Here is a 19,225-nt window from a genome sequence, read left to right as displayed (position 1 = left end):
TTGTCCAAAACCAATCAAGCCGCAAATACCTAACTAACACTTTCAACCGTCGCCTTTCATCTTAATGTAATCGCAGCCTCAGCTGCCCCTTCCTCGTTGGTAACTCATTTACGTGGCCATGTTTTCCGCTCCTTACCTTTTTGCCCAGACTAACCGTAATCCATTTATGCCGTTTACTTTGATTTGCGGTGGAGAGCTACGGCAGACCGAAGAAAATTATCTTTGATTTGGCTTGATTCGACTCGGACCTGGCCAGTGTCAATACGAAGTGATTAATAGGGCGTGCCTCGTCCTTGCCTTGACTCTGGCTTAATTTCGACTAATTTTCAGCGCACGCTTTAATACAATATTTATGGGCTCGTGCTGATTTACACTAGACCGACGGGGCCGCACCACCGAAGCCATCGAAGAGTCAAGTGCGGGGTGGTGGTTAAAGGACCCTGAATGGACCCTGAATGACGGCTGAGTGATGGCTGGTTGAGAGGCTGGGTGGCAGGACGGGTCCTGTTTGCTGTTTATTTAGCACTTGACGGTAATAGAAATCAATATTTTCTAAATAAAAGCGAGGTCTCTCCAGCGAGGTCGTGGGTTGCTGCTGTCTCGTAATTTATTTTTCCACATTCACAATTCTCAATTAGAGCAGAGCTGGGTGCAGTGCTCAGTTCATTTTCCGATTGTTTGTTAGGCAAATACTTCAGAATTGAGAATACCCGAGTACGGCAACGAGGACCCGACCTCTTGTCCACCCACTACTCCCCATCCTGTCGCTCTCTTTGGCTGCCACTGCGAGTTCGTTAGGTGATTTGGTTATGCAACAACATCATTAAATCACCAATTACTTTAGTCAACAGAGGAATAAACCGAATTTCCTTATACACAAGCCGAGTCCCGACATCGTCGAGTGGGCGGAATGAAGAGTACAGGACGAGGAAGAGGTGAAGAGGTAAAGAGGACAAGAGAAGCTACAATGGATCCAAATTGAATGTGAATAGCGAGTTAATTGATGGGAGGAGTATGGTGCTATCTTTCAGGGATTAAACTACTTCGGCGATTAATTATTTGCTAGTGCACATGATAATATCTTTTTAAAAGCACACGAGCGAAACTGTAATAATATTCCTTTAAAGTACTTATTGATACCTCTGTTAGCCACTTACGGCATTCGATCTCGCTCGATAGACCCTCGGCATAATGAATTCCATTTCCCTTTGAAATTCATGCTCTCCATGATACATATTCTTATTTGGAATGTGTCAATTTTCATTAGCCCCGGATCGGCATCGGATCCCGAGTGCGCCCACCCAGAACTATCCATGCAACTTTGATGGGGCGGAGGGGAAAATGAAGTACTTACGTTGCCAGTTGCTCGATGCCAAGCGAGTGCAACACTGTGGGCAGACTCGGCAGTGAGTGACACGTTGTCAGCTTCTTCTGGCGTGGATAGTAGAGTGTCAGCACCGTGCAGCTTTCTTCCTTCATGGTAAGTCCACCTGTGCGAAAGGAGGGAGAACAGGGAATCAGACGAAATGCATAAGAAATGCAGCTGTGAAAAACAAAAGCAGGCTTTCCCCGAGCCCATGCCCATGCCCATGCCCAGCCCGGTAGAATGCAAAAAATGGGGGACAATTTCCTGGCTGGCTGGCCAGGTAAGACTTCGTCCTGGCCCTGGTCCTCGTCCTCCGGCTCAAGCCGGCTTGGCTGGCTCGCAACAAAGGACAAAATTAAGCGGCCGCTGCAGTTGGCAGCCCAGTAAAACAGCCAAGGCGCCATCATAATAATATTGCAAAATGGAGACAGCGCTGATGCTGATGGCCGGGAACAGAAGCGGCCACCATTTGCTGCCTTCACGGGCATTATTTGAGTTTCAGTCGGGTGCCGCTTTATTTTTCCGGGCGCACGCCTCACTGACTTGCTCACTGTCTACGGATCTGTCTTGTTCTGTTCCATTCTGTACGGTGCAACATCGTTACGATTGTCTATTAAGAATCCGTGTGTCTCTATTGAGACTTGTCACTCGCCTCGCAAACCCCCACTCCCCCATTTCTTTCTTTCTCGCCGGTTGAATTGTGTAGTTTGTGTTTGAATTTGTGCAAGCAAGCAAGAAAGTCAAATTTACGTTAGGTGCTTTTTTCTACCACTTCACGGAGAAAAAAATGGGACTGTAGTGGAATGGTTGGTTCTGGCGACACAGTCATGAACTTTGTAAGACTAAAACTTATAACATATTGTAATTGCAAAACTTTTAATAAACAGAAACAAGGACTTTTTTAGCTTTGTTTTTACTTTTCATACACATTTACAATTTTAAACTAGCCAAACAAATAAGTATTGCTGCTAAGCATTTGTTCGTTCTCATCGATTTGAATTTCAGTTGGTTCACTATCCAGTTCTCCATCCTTCAAAATCAGTTCTTTCCATTATCGTTGTCTGTTGTGTCAGCTCCACATTTTGCCATCTTCCACTATTCCAATCTCATTAATAACAACCTCTATCCAGACTCCACTACGCCATTGTACCGCATTGTCCATTTCGTTGGAGTCCTGAGCAGCTGTCACAACAGGAGCAGAGCAGGGATACGCCCCCAATGCACTCACACTCACGCCCTCACCCACTGCACCCGCCCTAGCACCTGTCTCCCCTTCCCTGAGCTAAGTGAAATGTTTCCCTGTCTCGGTTTATGTATTTTACAATGACGTGGCTGCTCTGTCTTCGCCGGCAGGATCCACCTGCTCCTCCTCTGCCAAAGAGTGGCCGTCGCCTTTGTCTTGGGCCTTCGTGTGCAACGGTCTCCTGCTCCTCAGACCGCCGCCTGTCGCATATCGTTTGGCTGATTTAAATGTGTCATAACGACGATTGCTCACCGTTGCCGCTGCCTGTTTACACAACCCCCCCTGTTTACGCCCCAGCGCCATCGGCAATTTCATAGAACATTTTCGCTCACGACAATGTTGGGACTGCTCTGCAGGCTTCGTCCTCGCCTTTTACAATTTACTGAATTTTGTGCAATCTTAATGGCTGCTTGGGTCGGGGTGCGCCTTCTTCTGTGCAGTACCACACTGGGCACATATATACGTATATTTACTCCCCGAGCACTTACCCAGGGTAATTGCCTTTCGTGACGAACTGTCATAAATGCATTCGGCGATGAGTCTATCCCCGGGCATGGAATGCACCGATTGTGGCAAACGTCGAAAGTCCTGATAGGCAACATCTATATTGCTGTCGTGTGCAATTGGCGGCAGCTCCTCGGTTTGTCGAATCTGGAAACGGGGTTAGGAGCAGAGGTTAGCTCATTAGCATTGCACTTTAAGTACAGTATCCAAGGGCACTCACCTGGCGCAGCTTAACCTCCTTGCCGATCTGGTGGGTGCGCATCATCACCGCGAATATGTTGATGCCCTGCTGGGGGAAGGCGTAGCCGGTGCAGTCCTCGATGCACTGGCCCTCGGATACGACCCGCTTCTGGCCCGGCGGGATGATGTGTCGCCAGTTGGGGTCCATTCCTGCGGAGAGCGAAATTCAGTTGGTTTCAAAAACGTTTCGGTGCTTTTAATTAACGGTTCGCCGGGGTTCGAGTGAGGAGCTCTGCTAAAAGCTGTCATGGTTAACGGCGGTCCCTCCCGAAAGCACGGAATGTGAAAACCCCAACCTCGTTATCATCGCTCATCAGTGTGTCTCCGCGCCCACAACCGCCCGCCTGCACTCGACACTCTATTTAACTTTGAACGCTGATTTTTTAATTCGATTTGTCGCAGAACGTGTAATTACATTTTAATTGCTGCTTTTGATGTTTCAACAACTTTGTCGATGCAGTCGGCTCTCACCGTCCCACCCACACATCAATTAGGGGCCTTCCATCTTTTCAAGAAATTCTTCACAAATCAAATTTAGTATTTTTCAATTTTTGGGGCGCAATGTTTGCCCCTCGTTGGTTCAATTAGTTAAATGTTGTGGAATATTGTTCATACACAGGACCTTGGCTCCCCCGGGCCATTTCCCCGATGCTCCCCACACTCAATTAGGGCCGCATGTCGCCTGCCAAGCTGAAAAAATATTTGAAATTCATGTGCTACATATAAATTTGCCGCTCTTCTCCCGGCTGCTACTCGGCTGTTTGGCATTTCAATTGTTGTGCGTGGGAGCCAGCGGGCTGGGGGGATTGGGGTGATAGTATGCCAATCAAAATACTCGCGGGAAATACTTGGCATTGCTGGAGGAGCCCAATTCTGAATTCAGCCGGCAATTGATTTCCATTTTTGGGTGTTGCGTTATTCTCTTACTGTGTCAGCCTCGTAAATCTGAGCTTAAATATTGTTTAAATCCTTTATCCTTACAACTTGATTACAACAATCTCCTATCAGCTGAAACTTTTTACTATTTGAATGGACACATCTCGACCTAAGTCTCTTCCTTACATTTTACTTTATATTTTAAAAATATTTTCTAATCGAAATTTGATCAATTGCGTGCACAAGGAAAGCCAATTTAAATATAAAATATTCCAATTTAAGATTAGTTTCCAATCGCATTAATTATTTTTGATTGCGTTTCCCATTTTTTTACAACTTTCCACTTCCCCATACCTCTGACCTACATTCATTCTGCTACTTTTTCCGCTCCGGCTCATCCTCTTTAATTCCATTGAACCTACGTAAAAATATTAACTTTAAAACCTTTTGCATAAAATATCCATTTGGCTCGCTGATGTGCTTTCCTTTTTGCAATTTAACAACCTCAACGGCCAGAATATTACGTAATGAATTGAATTTTACGCCCGCCAACCCACATCCATAACTATATGTGTATATCTATACATTTGAATGTATGTAAATTTGCTCTGCATATTTGTTGGGAAGATTATTTCTATTAATTTTCATAGTGGCCACCGAATGGGTTTTGGCTTTGTCATGTAGCAGGGAATCAATATTCAATTACCAAAAAATTGTTTAACTATGCCGTGATGGCTTTAAAAAGTTTCCACTGAGCTCGACCACCTCGACGTTCCCGGGCTCTTACTTTTTGGTCATTTTACAAAATGTCACGCGAACAAAATCAATCAATCTACCATGCGAGGAGGAGGGGGCGAGCTCGGCAGGACTTTATGATACTAAAATTCTCTGTCATCAATTTAATTGAAAATTACGATTCATGCGAGCTCCCCCAAACGATAAGCTCTCATTTAAGAAGTTTTATCGTCTTCTGGAGACACTTTGACGAGAGTCGGTAAAAGTTTTGCGGGCATCCTTTAATTGATTTCCATTAACTTTCAATTCGATCAGTCCATTTGAATATTATCAAAGCGCACAGAGAGCTCTCGCTGTGAAATGGCTGGCCATCAGAGTTTCGAATTCGTTCGGATTCATTTCAATTCCATTTCTGTCTCTATTCCTCGCATTGCGTCTCTGCAAATTTCCATTCATTAAATCAAAATTCAATATTGGCCATGCGAAGCATGACGAAATTCACTGGCATGGCCGAAGGACGGACGGGGATTGGCTCTATTTCTATTTGATTTGGCCCAAAGCGCGGCGGGGACAAGCTCGCTCGCAATTCATAACTACACATATTTTCCAAATCGATATTTAACGCTGCCATCCAGGGCTTGGAGTCGGCGGGGAGGGGTTTCGGCAGTTGCATGTTGACAGCCAGCACACGGCAAATGGCAGAATGCAAAAATGTCCGATTGCAACTTTTCTAATTATTTTAAATGGCAATTTGTGTCAAAGCGTCATCTCACTCACTTTATGTCCCAAAAACAGAGACTCCCGCCTGGCAGGCAAAACAATTTGATTAGCGTCCATGGGCAACACATATATCAGCAATATATTTGTATATTTCGACACCACAATTGCTGACTAAAACTTGGCCCCGTAATCACATTTGGAAAAAGCATTTTTGGGTCAAATAAATTCTGTGGCAGTAACTTTATCGGGTATTTCTATCTCATTTTATGCTGAATTAAATGAACTGCATATTTGAGAGCACTTCTATTGAAAGACACGTATAAACTTGAGTGTTTATATGAACTTTTACTTTTCTTGGACTACTAGTGCCGAAGTACAAACATAGCTTGTCGTTGATATCAGGACGCCCTCAAAAGCTTTTAAAATGTTTGAAAAAAAAGTAATCAAAGTTAATGAAAGTCTATTTTATCAGACTTAACTTTAAAATTATAGATGAATTGTAAGTGGCTTAAGTATTTGTGTTCTGTATTTTTCGTTAATGAATATTCCTGTGAAGTGTCCGTATGTAGTAACCATATCATAAATTTTCCTCTTTTGCTACCCTCTGCTGATCAATGGATGTTCACTCATTTTTCGATAAGCTTTGAGCTGCAGATTACACTCCCCAAGCAGGCTTAACATGTCCCAACCTCATTTGTTTCGCCCCATCTTCGAGCTCCCATCTCCAAGGTGCCATAAAAATTCGCCAAGCCGCAACATTAATCACAGATTCGCTGCATACACCAGGGCGCTATATCAATAACCAATTAAATTGAAATTAAATTTTGCCCCAGCCAGCGTGAGCGAGACAGACGACTCGGAGAGAGGGACGGAAATAGACCGGAAACGTAGCAATTTCGCAGCTACTTATGCGTGTGGGACCCGAGAGCTTTGGCTTTAGCCCCTCCTCACCCCCTCCCCCACTGATTCCGTACGCTCCGTAATTCAATTTATAGCAAACCAGGAGAAAATTGTAGCCAACGTTTTATTTTTCGCTATGGCTTTCCTCATTTTTTATTTATTGACTTGCCCCTGCAAATGTGTTTGTGTGCGTGGTATGCGTTAAATTCCAATTAAATATTTCAATGGCAAATGCCGTCTGCCGCCCCTAAAGCCCACCGAATCGGATCTTCTCCTTCCGCTCAAATCGGCCCCGGAATAAACCGAAATGTTCCTCTGTTTTCGGCTTTCCCAAATTGTATTTTTCTATCAAGATGTATTAATCCACTTCTCTTTCTGTTTTTCGCTGTGCTTCAGCGTTCTACTCCGGAAGTTTTGGCAACACCTACTCAAAAAAAAGATGGAAGAAATGTAAGTAGACGAAGTTCTACCAACCGTCCATGCCCCCCGCTCTCCCCTGTCCACCTTCTTATTTAGCGCTTCGGCCATGTCTCTCTGTGCGGTTGGGGAAAAGTTATATTGGTTTGCGTGACTCTCAACAAAAGTGAAATAACAATTGCAGCAACAACAGCAGGGACAGGCCGGTGGGAGGGCCCTCACGCCCCCTTTCACCCACCACAACCACCCGAAAATGCCAAAAACAAACAGGCGAAAGAACCCAGCACGACCAGCAGGAAAAAAATAGAAATAAATTCTAAAGTGAAATTAGTATTTTAGTTATCCTCTGCCTGCTCACGAACCACACAATGAATATAAAAAAATTGAGTACCTGAAGAATTTCAGGTGGTTCACGTGGGTCGTTGCTGGATTCAGATGGGCGGTGCAACGGAGTGTGGCTGAGAAGTACTCAAAAAGCGCTTAGGCATTGGGTGGGGAAAATACGAGGGAAATACGCCGAGGTGCCTGTAAATTGCTGATGGATAAGCTAGGAAATATGATAATTGAGCCAAAAGCGTAGGAATCTCAAGGACGTTAAAGATAACGACTGCCAAGGAAATTGGTTAATAAATGTATCTTCATTTTATAGAATGGTTTGAGTTTGTAATATGTGGGATTTATTGCTTATTATACTCGCAGTCATCATTAACAATTGACATTAAAATTCTTAAGGATTCTAAACTTTTGGTTTTTTATTATAAAGTTATAATTATTCGAATTATAATTTATATTAAAAAGTGAGGGAGAAACCCTCGCTGCAACTATTCACAATGAACTGTTACTGGCAGCACCGAACCTTTGGCTTTTTGAATTATTTAGTTGCTTGGCTAGAAAGTTTCAGCTTTCTGCTATTGTTTCGACTACAGGCACATGCCAAGTCCTTCGAGTTGTTTGATTTGGATGCGTGTATGTCTATGTCCAGCAAACGCCAAATTTAAAATTAAAATCTATTTGTTAGCAATTTGGAGCGGCTGAAAAAAAGTAGAGCCTTTCCATTGTCTGACAGGCGTACTCGTATTAAAATTGTGACGATATAAACTTTCATGGTGGATAAAAGGTAGTTAAATTGCTGTCTGGTTGCTCCTTCCCAGGATTTATCTCTTTTGTTTGTTGTTATGGCTGTTTTTGCAGACAACCCATCCACATAGATACAAACACCCACACTCGAGCGCTTCTAAACCGCATTTGGACAAGCTGGGTAAAGTCATAAGCTTTTGTTTTACTAGCCCCACCAATGCGGTTAGACCTGCCATTCCACACCCGTCCGTGGCCGCTCTAGTCCACTCGGCAATCTCATAAATTGCATGACATGAGTTGCACATATATGGAAAGTCCTTCCTCGCCGCCCTGTCGCATAAAATATACAAAAGGGCAGCAGCTGCCCTCGCACTCGCACCCGTTGGCCCACACAGCTGCAATTTATATATATGCATATGGAAACCCCTTTGTTTTGCGAGGGGTGGGGGGGCATACTTACCGATTGACAGTATGCCAGCATCGTTGGGTCGCAGGACGTGCGTGAAGTAGATTTTCAAACCCGAATTATCCGCCATTTGTCTGGCGTGCAATTGGGCAAAGTCGGGCTTCAAATTGTTGTAATGGGTCTCCATTAAATAATATTTCGCCTGTCGCGACTCGATCGGGTAGCCAGCCTCATGTGGATACGTAAATCCCTGCGAAAAGAAGTCCAAAAAAATGACAAAAAACAGCGGAAAAAAGGGACATACAGATGGGACGGGGGAATATGTTGAGTGTTTGTTTTTATACTCGCACATGAGTATATATAAGTTGGGGGTCGGGCCGAGCGGAAGTGGATGCCATGGCCATGTGCAATTTAAATGCAGCCATCGGAGGAGCCCTCCGTCCGTTCCCGCGCCCCGCCCTTCCCCATCTCGTCCATTGCCATTCAATTGCATTGCCGAGCGCCCCGGGCGGACAGCAGCCATAACATGCCACTGCATTATGGCGCTCCTCTGATGAAATTATGAAAACCATGCCCTGAGTCGTCGAGCTGCTCGAAAAACGAAAGCATGAGCCATGCCGGAGAGGTCAGGGGCCAATAGGGCCAAGGTATTTATTTTTTCGGTATGCTCTATAAGATCTGGGAGTATGCATTCTCTGAATGAGTAAGGAGAAGTCCTTCCGCTCACGCTTCAGTCATCAGATATGAATTTATTTCATATTAATTTGCATTACATTAAGAGTAAGATGTTTATGACGAACGATCCTTAGATGAATACAGTCAGTAATGGGATTTTCTTTACTTTAAGGACTCGAAGAAAATTCGAAAATGTAAGAGATAAGTTTAAATTTTAAATATACTTTGCTTTTTAAAGTCGGGTTATCTTTTAGATCAGTAGGTAGTAGTGAATACCTTGGAGAATGAAGCTTAGGCTCAGATTTTTTTAAATCTTTAGTAATATTCTAGGGTAATCGAGACTCCGTGTAGACTTTTTTCTCTGACGCTTTTTTTCGTTTTGAAAGGAAGCATTTGCGAAGGTTAAATTAATATTGCATGGTTATGGTTATGACGAAAATGGTTGAGGGTATTGGTGTTCCGGGCACAGGGGTATCGGGGTATCGGGGTATCGGGGTATTGGGGTATCGGGGCCGGAGGTTGTGATTCCGTTCTCGGATGCTTATGCTTACCTCGCTGCCGCGCGACCAGGAGGCCACGATGGCGTTGCACGCCAGCGGGATGGATCGGGCGCCCAGGCACTGGCGGCCCTGCTCGCGTGCCATCTCCTCGAGCTCCGCGTGGGCTCCCTGGCACTCGTGCAGGGTGATGTGCTGCAAGTAGTGCACGCTGGACGATGAATCATAAATCGGCTCGTACTGCCAGCCATGAAAAGAAAATGAACCGGGGAGGACGAGAGACAACGGTTAGTGAGATGTGCCTTGTGGGGAAGATAGGGTGCGCGAGACGGGGATGAATTTTTAATATTTCAATTTGGTTATGCCGAGGCCAAGAGACAACGGCAACTCAGAATGCAGAATATAGCGACTGGCAGACAAAAGCGGAATGCCAGAACGCGCCACTGCACTTGGCCTTAATTATGCATTGTATTTAATATCGTTTAGTCCTGCACCCTGGCGAAAATATTTATAGGAACTCTTCGAAGATCCGACCTAGGCTTTTTCCTTTCTTTTTCTCTATACAGATTGCCAATTTATATACTAAGGTCATAGAAAAGTCAGTTTAATAATTGTAAAATAAATGTTGCGTTCATAACTGACTGAATTAAAAAGAAATTAAGCTGTGCTGACATTTTAAAGAGTTTCAATGATAGGTAAAAAAATTTAATTTATAGTGGCTTTTAAGTTTTTCACTTGTATGTACTTTTACGTCTGATTAGAGAGTGTTTGAGTAACAAACAACATAACACCGTAAGTATTAATCGGTCTGATTCTCTGTGAGATTTGCAATATGTAAGTCAATAAAACATTTTTGCTGTTTAGGTGCATGTGACGACCTTCGTGGACTTCCTGCTACAGGGTATCTGGGGCCGCGAATCGAATGAATTCCCTTACCCGGATCAGGTGGTGCTTGCGATTGATGTCCTCCAGCTTGAACATCTTGCACCAGAAGAGCGGCAGGTCGCCGGCGGGCAGCTCCACATCCTCGTTGCGCAGCTCGAGGACTCGCACGCGCTCGTCGTGCGTGGGCGAGGGCATCGGCAGCTGGGCGCGCTGCATGAGGACCATGGGGCGGTAGGGGCGGAAGGCGCGGGCCGGATCCGGAAGGGTGCCAGGGCGCACCGAGCCGTGCGGCGGATCCTGGGCGTGGTACATGTACAGCAGGCGCATCGTGTCGTTCTGCAAAGGAAGAGCGGATAATGGCGGGTTGAAAAATGAGAAATGTGTAAAAAATTAGTTGCCAGAGGTGGTCAAGGTGGGGTCGTCGAAATGGCGTTATAATGGCGTTGCAACAACCCAGCAACAGCGGCAATAATGTCGTTGCTGACGTGTACACGGATGCACTGTCTGGCTGGGAATGCCCCGTGCTCCGGAAGCCCCCCGTTCGCTCGCCCCCCATTCTGGACAGGGTTCGCCTGCTAAATGAAGTACACACTCGCAAAAAAGCAGGGAGTGCACGGCAGAAGCTCGCGCTTGCAAGTTGGGCGACCGGCAACAACAGGGCAGGAAGGAAGCGAGGATGTTTGCCTGTGGGCAGAGCTGGCAGGACGAGGGAGGGCAGGTGGATGTTTGGTCAGCTGCAGTCGGAAGCTGAAGTTGGGCATTGTCGATGGTGGGTTAATGGTGCAAATTGCAGCGTACGGAAAACGTTGCCGCACTTCATCCGGAACGGAGGGGGTGCCTTGACCCTCTAGGGGGATTTCTTCATTGTTCGCCACTATTCCGAGATCCTCTTGCTCCGCCCGAAAACTGCTCGCCGAGTGACCGCATTTCATTTATTTAATTCCCATTTAACAAATTAATTCGGCGCGGCCCCACTAGTGCACTTATGGCCAGCCACGTTGCCAAACTTCACCGGCAGACTGTACTTCAGCAGACTGCTCGGTGCATTTAGCTGAATTACATTCCCGAGTTGCCCTTGTGTAATTTTCACTTCGCAATTGCATCTTTGGGCAACCAATTTACACTTCAAGTGGGTGCCCCCAAACATTCGTCTAGCTCAACGAAATTTTCCCATTTCCCATTTTCCATTTCCCATTTCCTCGAGCCTTTCTGGGGGTTCCCTCCAGGGAGCTCTCTCGCTTTTGTATTATGCAGGTTCCGTACTGCATGTATTTTTCATTTGCCACGTAGTTTTAATTGGTAAACCCGAAAATTAAAGCAGCCATTAAAGAATCACGGCCTCCTCTATGAGTCCTCCAACTCCGACTCCGACTCCGTCCTCCCAGCTCCTCCCGATTCACCTCTGACCCCGTCCTACGAGCTCTCGTTTGTGGACTGCCATGGCCTCGGGGGCTTTTGGAAGCCAACAGTCAGCTGTCATTGTGTGCACGTCATGTCCACGTGTGTGTGCAGCGACACAGCAGAAACAACAATAACAACACATGTAGCACTCTGGGCGGCACAGGGTGTGTGTGTGTGTGGGTGTGTGGTGCAGTGAAAAAAAAAAAACGAACGTCGGGGGCATCCATTTGAATTCATTGTGGCAAAGTGCCCATTGTAGCTGTTAAGTGGAACTGTAGAGTACCATGTTCGACAATTGACGGCCCAGGACGAGCAGAGCAGCAGGACTAGTGGGGCCAGGTCCTTGTTTCTACTTGTTCATTTTGCCAGCAACGAGGAGACAATACTTTAATTAACAATTCCCTTTCCCCCTTCCGCAGCCCCGAACGAGGCGGAGTGTGTAAAAAACCTGTACAAATGAGTCGGTTGTTCTGGTTGTCCTGGCAAACACTGCGGGCGGTAGCAAACGCGGCGGACTAACCGCCCGGCAATCGCCAGTAACAACAACCCACAATAACAGCAGCACAGCAGCAGAGCAGCGGCAGCAAAAAGTGCTGGCCAGTTTTAAAACATTTGGCCAGGCGACGGAGACAGAAGGGGCGCAGCACAAAAGTCATTAACGCTGAGGCTACCGAAGCTGACTGGGCCTGGACATGGCCCAGATGTAAAAACACGACCACTGTGGCAAAAAACTCAACGGTCAGTCCCCGGCAACAAAGAAAAAAGAGGCCGTAGCCGGGTCATCGCTGCCTCCGGACTCCGGAGTGACCTGTAAATTGTTTAATTTGCGGGCTGAAAGGGATTTGGATGGCAAAGGCGGCAAAACAATGGCAGAGCATTGAGGGCTGATGAGAGTTGATCAAAGTGCCACCTACGGTTGAGTGGTCAAAGCTATTGCGATGACAATGGGGGATATTAAAATAGTAATAAATGCGTAACTAGGAAACTTTGCCCCTTCTACAAAAAAGATCTCTGATTTCGATTTGTGGGATGAAGCAAATAGAAGAAGTCTGAAACAGAAGGTAGTAGTAAACTCCTATCATAAGCTTCTAAATTTTATAATGCAGTTGTTTATTTTTTATGTTCAACATCAGTGATGAAACAATGACATACTTTAATGAAAAATACCTTTAAATTACGAAATAATACCTTTATAACTTAAGCTCTCAAAGTGTTTTAGCTCCTGGCTAAGAACGGAGATTATAGAAGAACTAATTGGCTTTGAAGATTTCCCGGACGTCCTCACTCTTCCCCCACAACCCAGACAACTCTTCCTGGTGCTGGGCATCCCCATCAGGGTAGGTATGAACCAAGTGTGAAAAAGTGTGCACCGAACTATGCACACGCACGACAAGGATGACGAGGAAGCGTCCGGAAAGAGCCGGGTCGTAGCCAGTAAAACAACAACTGCGAGGCGAAAACTAAAATGAAATGAAAAGCTTCAGCAAGGATTACAACCAAAAATTAATGAAAGCAAACTGGCTGCGGTCATTTGCCGTGGTCAACGGTCGGCCAAGGCTTAATTGCCAAAGACGATGACGATGTTGTGGGCAAGGTGGGGCCGGGGCAGGGAGGTATGGGGAGGGGTGGGCAGTGAGTGTGGTCAAGAATACAGGTTACACTTTAGTGACTGCTGCAGGGCAGAAGGACTCGAGGCTAATTGTGAATGCGGCGGGACTGGAGCTCGGACTTGGACGACTCATTAGAGTGGCTTTGGTTACGGCCCAAAAAACTTGCGAGGGTTGCAGGACGCAGGACACACACAGATATACCAACACAGCCTCGAACGGAACCGAACGGAACGCTCGGCTGAGCCTTGCTGGCTGGTTAAGTGCACTCCAAAGGTCGTTTAACCTCTGACTGGGCAGGTTTTCACTGTTCTCAACGCAATGGGGTGGCTTGGGCCCCCTGCCGATGATCCAAGGGTTGGGGGTCGTTGCGACTTTTTGGCCCGGTTCACATTCAATTAAGCCTTGTTAACAATGCTGCAGATGTGGACGGATCCAATTTAATCGGGGTGTATTGAGAGACTGTTGTTGAACGAAAACTGCAATAATAAGTACTAGACCGAAAATGTTCTTATAAAGCTAACTTTTAGTCACTTTTGGCATTTTTAAATATCTATTTTTTAAATTATAGTCAAATTTAATTTGCCAATATATATAAACTGCTCCTTTCTACCTCCACATCAGAATGTTGATATAAGTATTTCATATTGTTCTACTTTATCTACAGAACTTTGCTTTCAATTGCTGCTTAGCACTTTATCAAACTTTTCGAGAACTGCATTCATTATTGCTTTATCTGCGGTAAAACTTCACTTGCAAATCATTGCATTTGCTTCTTATTTTCCTGCCCCCAGCCAACTCTTGGCTGCTCATTCGTGGGCATTCGTTCACACATTGCACCTTTAAGAGCCATTTGTAGTAGTTGTTAATGGCATTGTTATCCCGGATGCATCCCATCCCCCATCCCCCGTCCCTGGTCCCTCGTCTGTTTTCCTCCCATCGCACTCTTTGTTTCTTGCCCACTTTTATTTTGCCGTTTCAACGCGTTGCCATAATGGACCAATTGTCCTTAAATGCGGAGCGTGTTCCGCTCGCTAAGTTGGCTCCGGCTCAGACTCCGGCCAGCAATGGCCGTGATAATGGCCCTGGCCCTGGTCTTGGCCTCGCCTGGCCCAGTGGTCAAGTCGGAGTCCTTGGCTCGACACCGAAAACTTTGTCTGTGCTGGCCCTGTTTAATGTGCACGTAATTGAAATGCATTTACAATTGAATTATAAACAGAGCAAACAAATGTGGCACAGGACTCGCACACATTTACATGAATTCACACTTGAGCGGGGGGAGTTGGGCAGCTTGCATTGTGCAAACTTTCTGCAGCAGCTGAGCTCAAAACTCGAGGTCTTTCGGTTTCGCCCCACTCTTATTTCTCCTCGCTCGGCAATCAAATCAACCGTTCCCCAGAAACCCGTGTCCTTTGCATATGTGTCTGTCCATTTGAATACATAAGTCCGCATTAGGGTGGTTCTCAGAAGTTTTAAAATTTTTGTTAATACCCTATTATTTTACAAGATGCTCTTTGCTTCGCTGAAAATATAGTTTATAAATTCCAAATGGTATATATATTGAGGAACCAAATTGGTAAAAAAAATGTAAAATAGGTTGAACTACAAAATGGGCACTCCGCTTTTCGGTCCACCTTAGTGTGCATGTGTCTGTGTGAAACAGGTTACCATGGTCACGTCGGCCATTTTTGTGAGTGGCTGTCGAGGGATCTGCTCTCCTTAGCTATTCTACACTCGCCAAAGCCCATTGAATATCAATTTTGCATGTGGGAAATGGCATCGGAAACTTCGATTCTCATTCAGACGTGGCAAAGTTTTCCTCGACATTTCCTTGATTTCTTTCAGTGAGTGTCAGTGTTGTGGCATTTATGCCATTCCAGTCATCAGTTGGGACTTGTGCAATTTTCGGAACTTTCTGACAGCTGATTTCAATAACTAATAGGCAGAAGTGGTCAGCTGCCCCCGACCCCTTTTGTTGCAGTCTAATTGCCATGTCAGCCTCCGTGATTGCCTTCGACCGGAGAGAAATCATTGCACAATGTTGACAGCCACCTGAATCGGGGCCAAGCTCACCTGCATCTTGGGGCACAGCTGGACGCCCCAGACAGGAGAGATCCCTGCCGGAGCAGCAGAAGCAGAGTAAGAAATCATCGGACAAATCAGGCCCAAGTATTCGTGTTCCCAGGTCTGTAATCGTTTTTCGTCACTCTCTCCATCAGAGATGGAGGCTAATTGGCTTAGTGATTTTTGTTTCTTAAACTGAGTCGTTTTAGCAGAATTTCGTCTGCTCAGAATGTCTGGACACATTTGTCTTCAGTGCTTCTGTTGTTGTTTTCGGTGCAATTGACATTAATTTGATTTATTTATGGTAGAAAGGCAAAGGCCATTTAGCTCAAGGTGCAACTGCTTTTGGCAATTGCATTTAAATTAACAAATATAATATGGTTTCTCTCCTAAGTGCTCGCAGGTGTTTTCTCACTCACTCAACTAACTCTCCTATGTTTGTAAATGAACATTTTCTTGTTTAAGCTGTGAGGAAAATTAATGTTTCTGAGTGGACAAAAGCGGCAGTATTTGATTGCTAAGCGCATGGGAGAAATGCAGCGTAAATTATTGCTTCAGATACGTTTAGACCTACACATATGTACTTGTGTATACGAATACATATTGGATTTGGTAAATAAAACTAAAATTGCCACACAAAAGAAATTAAGATAAAAGTGTAAGCAAAATGGCTTGAAATGGGTCAAAAGGAAAGTGCATAGGCAAGCAAAATATAATAAATCGATTAAACGAGACCGGCACTAAATCAGTTGGTTAGGTAAAATAAACCACAAAGAGAGAAATCGATCATTTATGAACTCTTGTTGAAGTATTTACTTGAAACTAAATGGTGAAAATAAAATTTTATAACCGTTTTCTAGCAATGACATTTTAAATTCAATAAAGTAAGTTTAGTGTTCGTTAAAGGATTTCAGCGTTAGCACCCATTCCTGCTGAAGTTATTCAACCCATTCGAATGTTTCGTTTTGTACGGGGTCTCTATTCATATTACTGACACATTTGTATCTGTTTATTTTCGAAGTTCTCCTATATCCTTGGTTCCCCTTGTTGCCTAATTCATATTCATTTATTGTGTTTGCAGTAGTTGCAAATGCTTTTCACATATCCATGACCCCTCTTTTCCGATAAGGGGGGAGGTATGGAGATGGAGTGGGGTTCGAGCCAAACGGGCATATCCGTTGCTTTATTACATTTCGTTTAGTTTTTGGCCAACTGACCACTTTTTTGCGGTTACTTTGTGTGTGTCCGTATCTGTGTTCTTCGCCCGTCCATGTGTGTGGATGTGTCTTAGTTGCTCGGACTTTGCGGTTGCTTTGGTCACTAGCGCGGTATTTGGCTTACATCAGAGTATGAGCGAAAAAAACAAACATCAATGGGGAAAGGGGTGGGCGTTTGACCAGTCCTCTTGGCTTAAAATGAATTTACTAACCGAGTTTGTTCAGAGAGTTTACCAAATGAAAAGTGGAAAAAACGGGGCGAAAAAATGCAAGTTTACTTCACCATTCGACCATAAATAATATAATAAAATAACTACACAGGTCGAGCAAACTATTGCATTCTTTATGGCGTCCTGCAGCGACCCACACCCCCCGCCATATGTGGTCTAATATTTTTATAAACAAATTGGTTTTGCACAGCTCAACGGATGAGGATGACGAGAGGGAGACGGGGCGCGTTTGTGGTTTCTATATATGTGTGTTTGCTTATACATTGTGAATTTTCAGGTGGCGCCCTCTGCCTGTCAGCGTTTGCCACTTTAATTACTTTGGCTCTAAGGATGCGCAGATTTCCACGTTTTTTGCTGGGTCCTGGCAAGGGCCATTTTGGTTTTTGGCCCTGCCCTGTTGCATTTGACAGGGTGTTCCCCCTCCGGTCCTGCCCATATCCTGCTGCGCTGAAAAGCAACTCAACTGGGGTCGTTATTTATGGCCCCTCCCGTCGCTCACCTCGAAAAACGGTTGCCAAAACTCGGACGGAAAATGGTCAAAAATGTGCGATCCCTGGTCGAGCTTCTCCACTTAAACCCCTGGAAAAAACTCAAAAACTCGCCGTGCAGGCTGTTTTGTTTGTCATTGCATTACTTTGGCTGTTAAATCGCCTACTGGAGTTTAGTATTGCAGTCCCAGATCCCAGTCTCTGCTTTCTATTTCGCTCTCTCTTTCAATATTTGTCGCTTTGGGGCATTAAAACAAACGTTTCCCATTGCGTTGTGTTGGGTTTGCCTTTTGCTTTGCTTTCGGTTTTTTGGCGTGCACGTTTCACATGCACTTCTAGTGCCACAACACCATCAACATGAAGCCCATCAGCCACCATCACCATCACCCGAACCCGAACCCAAGCTCACCCACTCCGGATCAGAAACAACACAGGGAATGCAAACTTCTGAGCGCGAATGGTGAAATCACAGTCCGAAAAAAAGGGGAATTCGGGCTTGGGTTTGAAAACAAACCGTTCGAAAATGTACTCTATTTCATAGATGGAGCTCCCGAAAATTGATTTTTAAAGTTTGATATTAAAAGAAATTGTTAATAAAATTGAATAACGAGCTTAAGACCTTTAGCATAAAATAATTATGTTACCCAGTGTATTATTTTAATTTAAAAGGTGCTAAATTGACAGAATGTAAAGTTATGTCTTGGAGTCCAGAGTATTTTTCCGACAGCAAAACATTTTCCCCAACCAAGGATAACTGACCAGCATTTACCCTACAACTCTTGGATTGTTTTCTGCGATGGGTGCAGCTGCAAATCTGGACATACGCGAATCTCTTTGCAGTTTATATGTGCTGTGCCATTGGTCCTGCGAGTGTGCATTCGTTCGTTGATTCGCTCGCTCATTCGATGCTCGTCAACTCGCAAACTCATGTGTAAAAAGGGACAATGCTGGGTTTTAACTTTAATAAAGCGACTAGGCGGGCCCCGTACTCCAGGACCGACCCTCGTAGACCACTTTTCGGGTACCAGGCAACATCAAAATCCACATTTCACTCCCTCCAATCCGCCCGCTGGCTCGGCTTGGTTTTGGGCTGGGTTCCGGGTTGGTTGTGTACTTGATTTTTGGGCAAAGCGGCAAATAACATTTTTGTTTGGCTCTGACGTTGTAGCAATTGCAACGGTTATTCCATTTGCTTGACAAATATACGACGACGACGCTGGCGGTGTTGGGTGTTGGGTTTTGGGTCCGGGTCCGGGTCGGGGAACGTTTAGGACTTCATGGGTGGAACTCCGCCGGAGTGGTGAAGTGGCAGAGCGCAGCTCAAAACTCGAAACTTTTACCGAGCCGGAATTATGCGCAATTTTGTTTGGCTGCGCGGCCAGTGTAAAGTGGTCTGGTTTAGATGAGTGTGTTTGTGTTGCAAAGGAGGCTTTCGCTGGGCGGAGGGTTTCCACGGCCTATGAGTGGCGTATACTTTTTTTGGGCCACTGTTGTGCGCTTCAAAGCAATCAACATAAAACGGTTGGGAAAAAATGCGAAAAACATTGCAAGGCGTAATGAGCGGGAAGCAAAAATGTACGGGAGGGGTTTGCCGCTAGTTCAAGCTCAATTCACATTGCGTTGCAAACTTTTTAGAATTTACCTCTGCCATTTGGCTGAAGGTTAATTTCATCACTT

General features: G+C 45.2%; 1 protein-coding gene across 1 annotated transcript in view; it reads right to left on the bottom strand.

Annotated features, from left to right (window-relative positions):
- Window positions 1-19,225, bottom strand: part of LOC108041329 (MOXD1 homolog 2) — a 109,654-nt gene that overhangs the window by 10,663 nt on the left and 79,766 nt on the right. The window contains exons 4-9 of the mRNA XM_017119222.2: window positions 10,593-10,877; window positions 9,711-9,896; window positions 8,539-8,734; window positions 3,334-3,503; window positions 3,098-3,260; window positions 1,355-1,490 (exon numbers count right to left, since the gene is read on the bottom strand). Of these exons, the coding sequence (XP_016974711.1) occupies window positions 1,355-1,490; window positions 3,098-3,260; window positions 3,334-3,503; window positions 8,539-8,734; window positions 9,711-9,896; window positions 10,593-10,877 (1,136 nt within the window). The remainder of the gene's footprint in view (window positions 1-1,354; window positions 1,491-3,097; window positions 3,261-3,333; window positions 3,504-8,538; window positions 8,735-9,710; window positions 9,897-10,592; window positions 10,878-19,225) is intronic.

Source organism: Drosophila rhopaloa, unplaced genomic scaffold, assembly GCF_018152115.1.
Source record: "Drosophila rhopaloa isolate 14029-0021.01 unplaced genomic scaffold, ASM1815211v1 contig_171, whole genome shotgun sequence".
Classification (NCBI taxonomy): Eukaryota; Metazoa; Arthropoda; class Insecta; order Diptera; family Drosophilidae; genus Drosophila; species Drosophila rhopaloa.
Note: the sequence above shows the minus strand (reverse complement) of the source record. Positions and strands in the feature narration are given on the sequence as shown.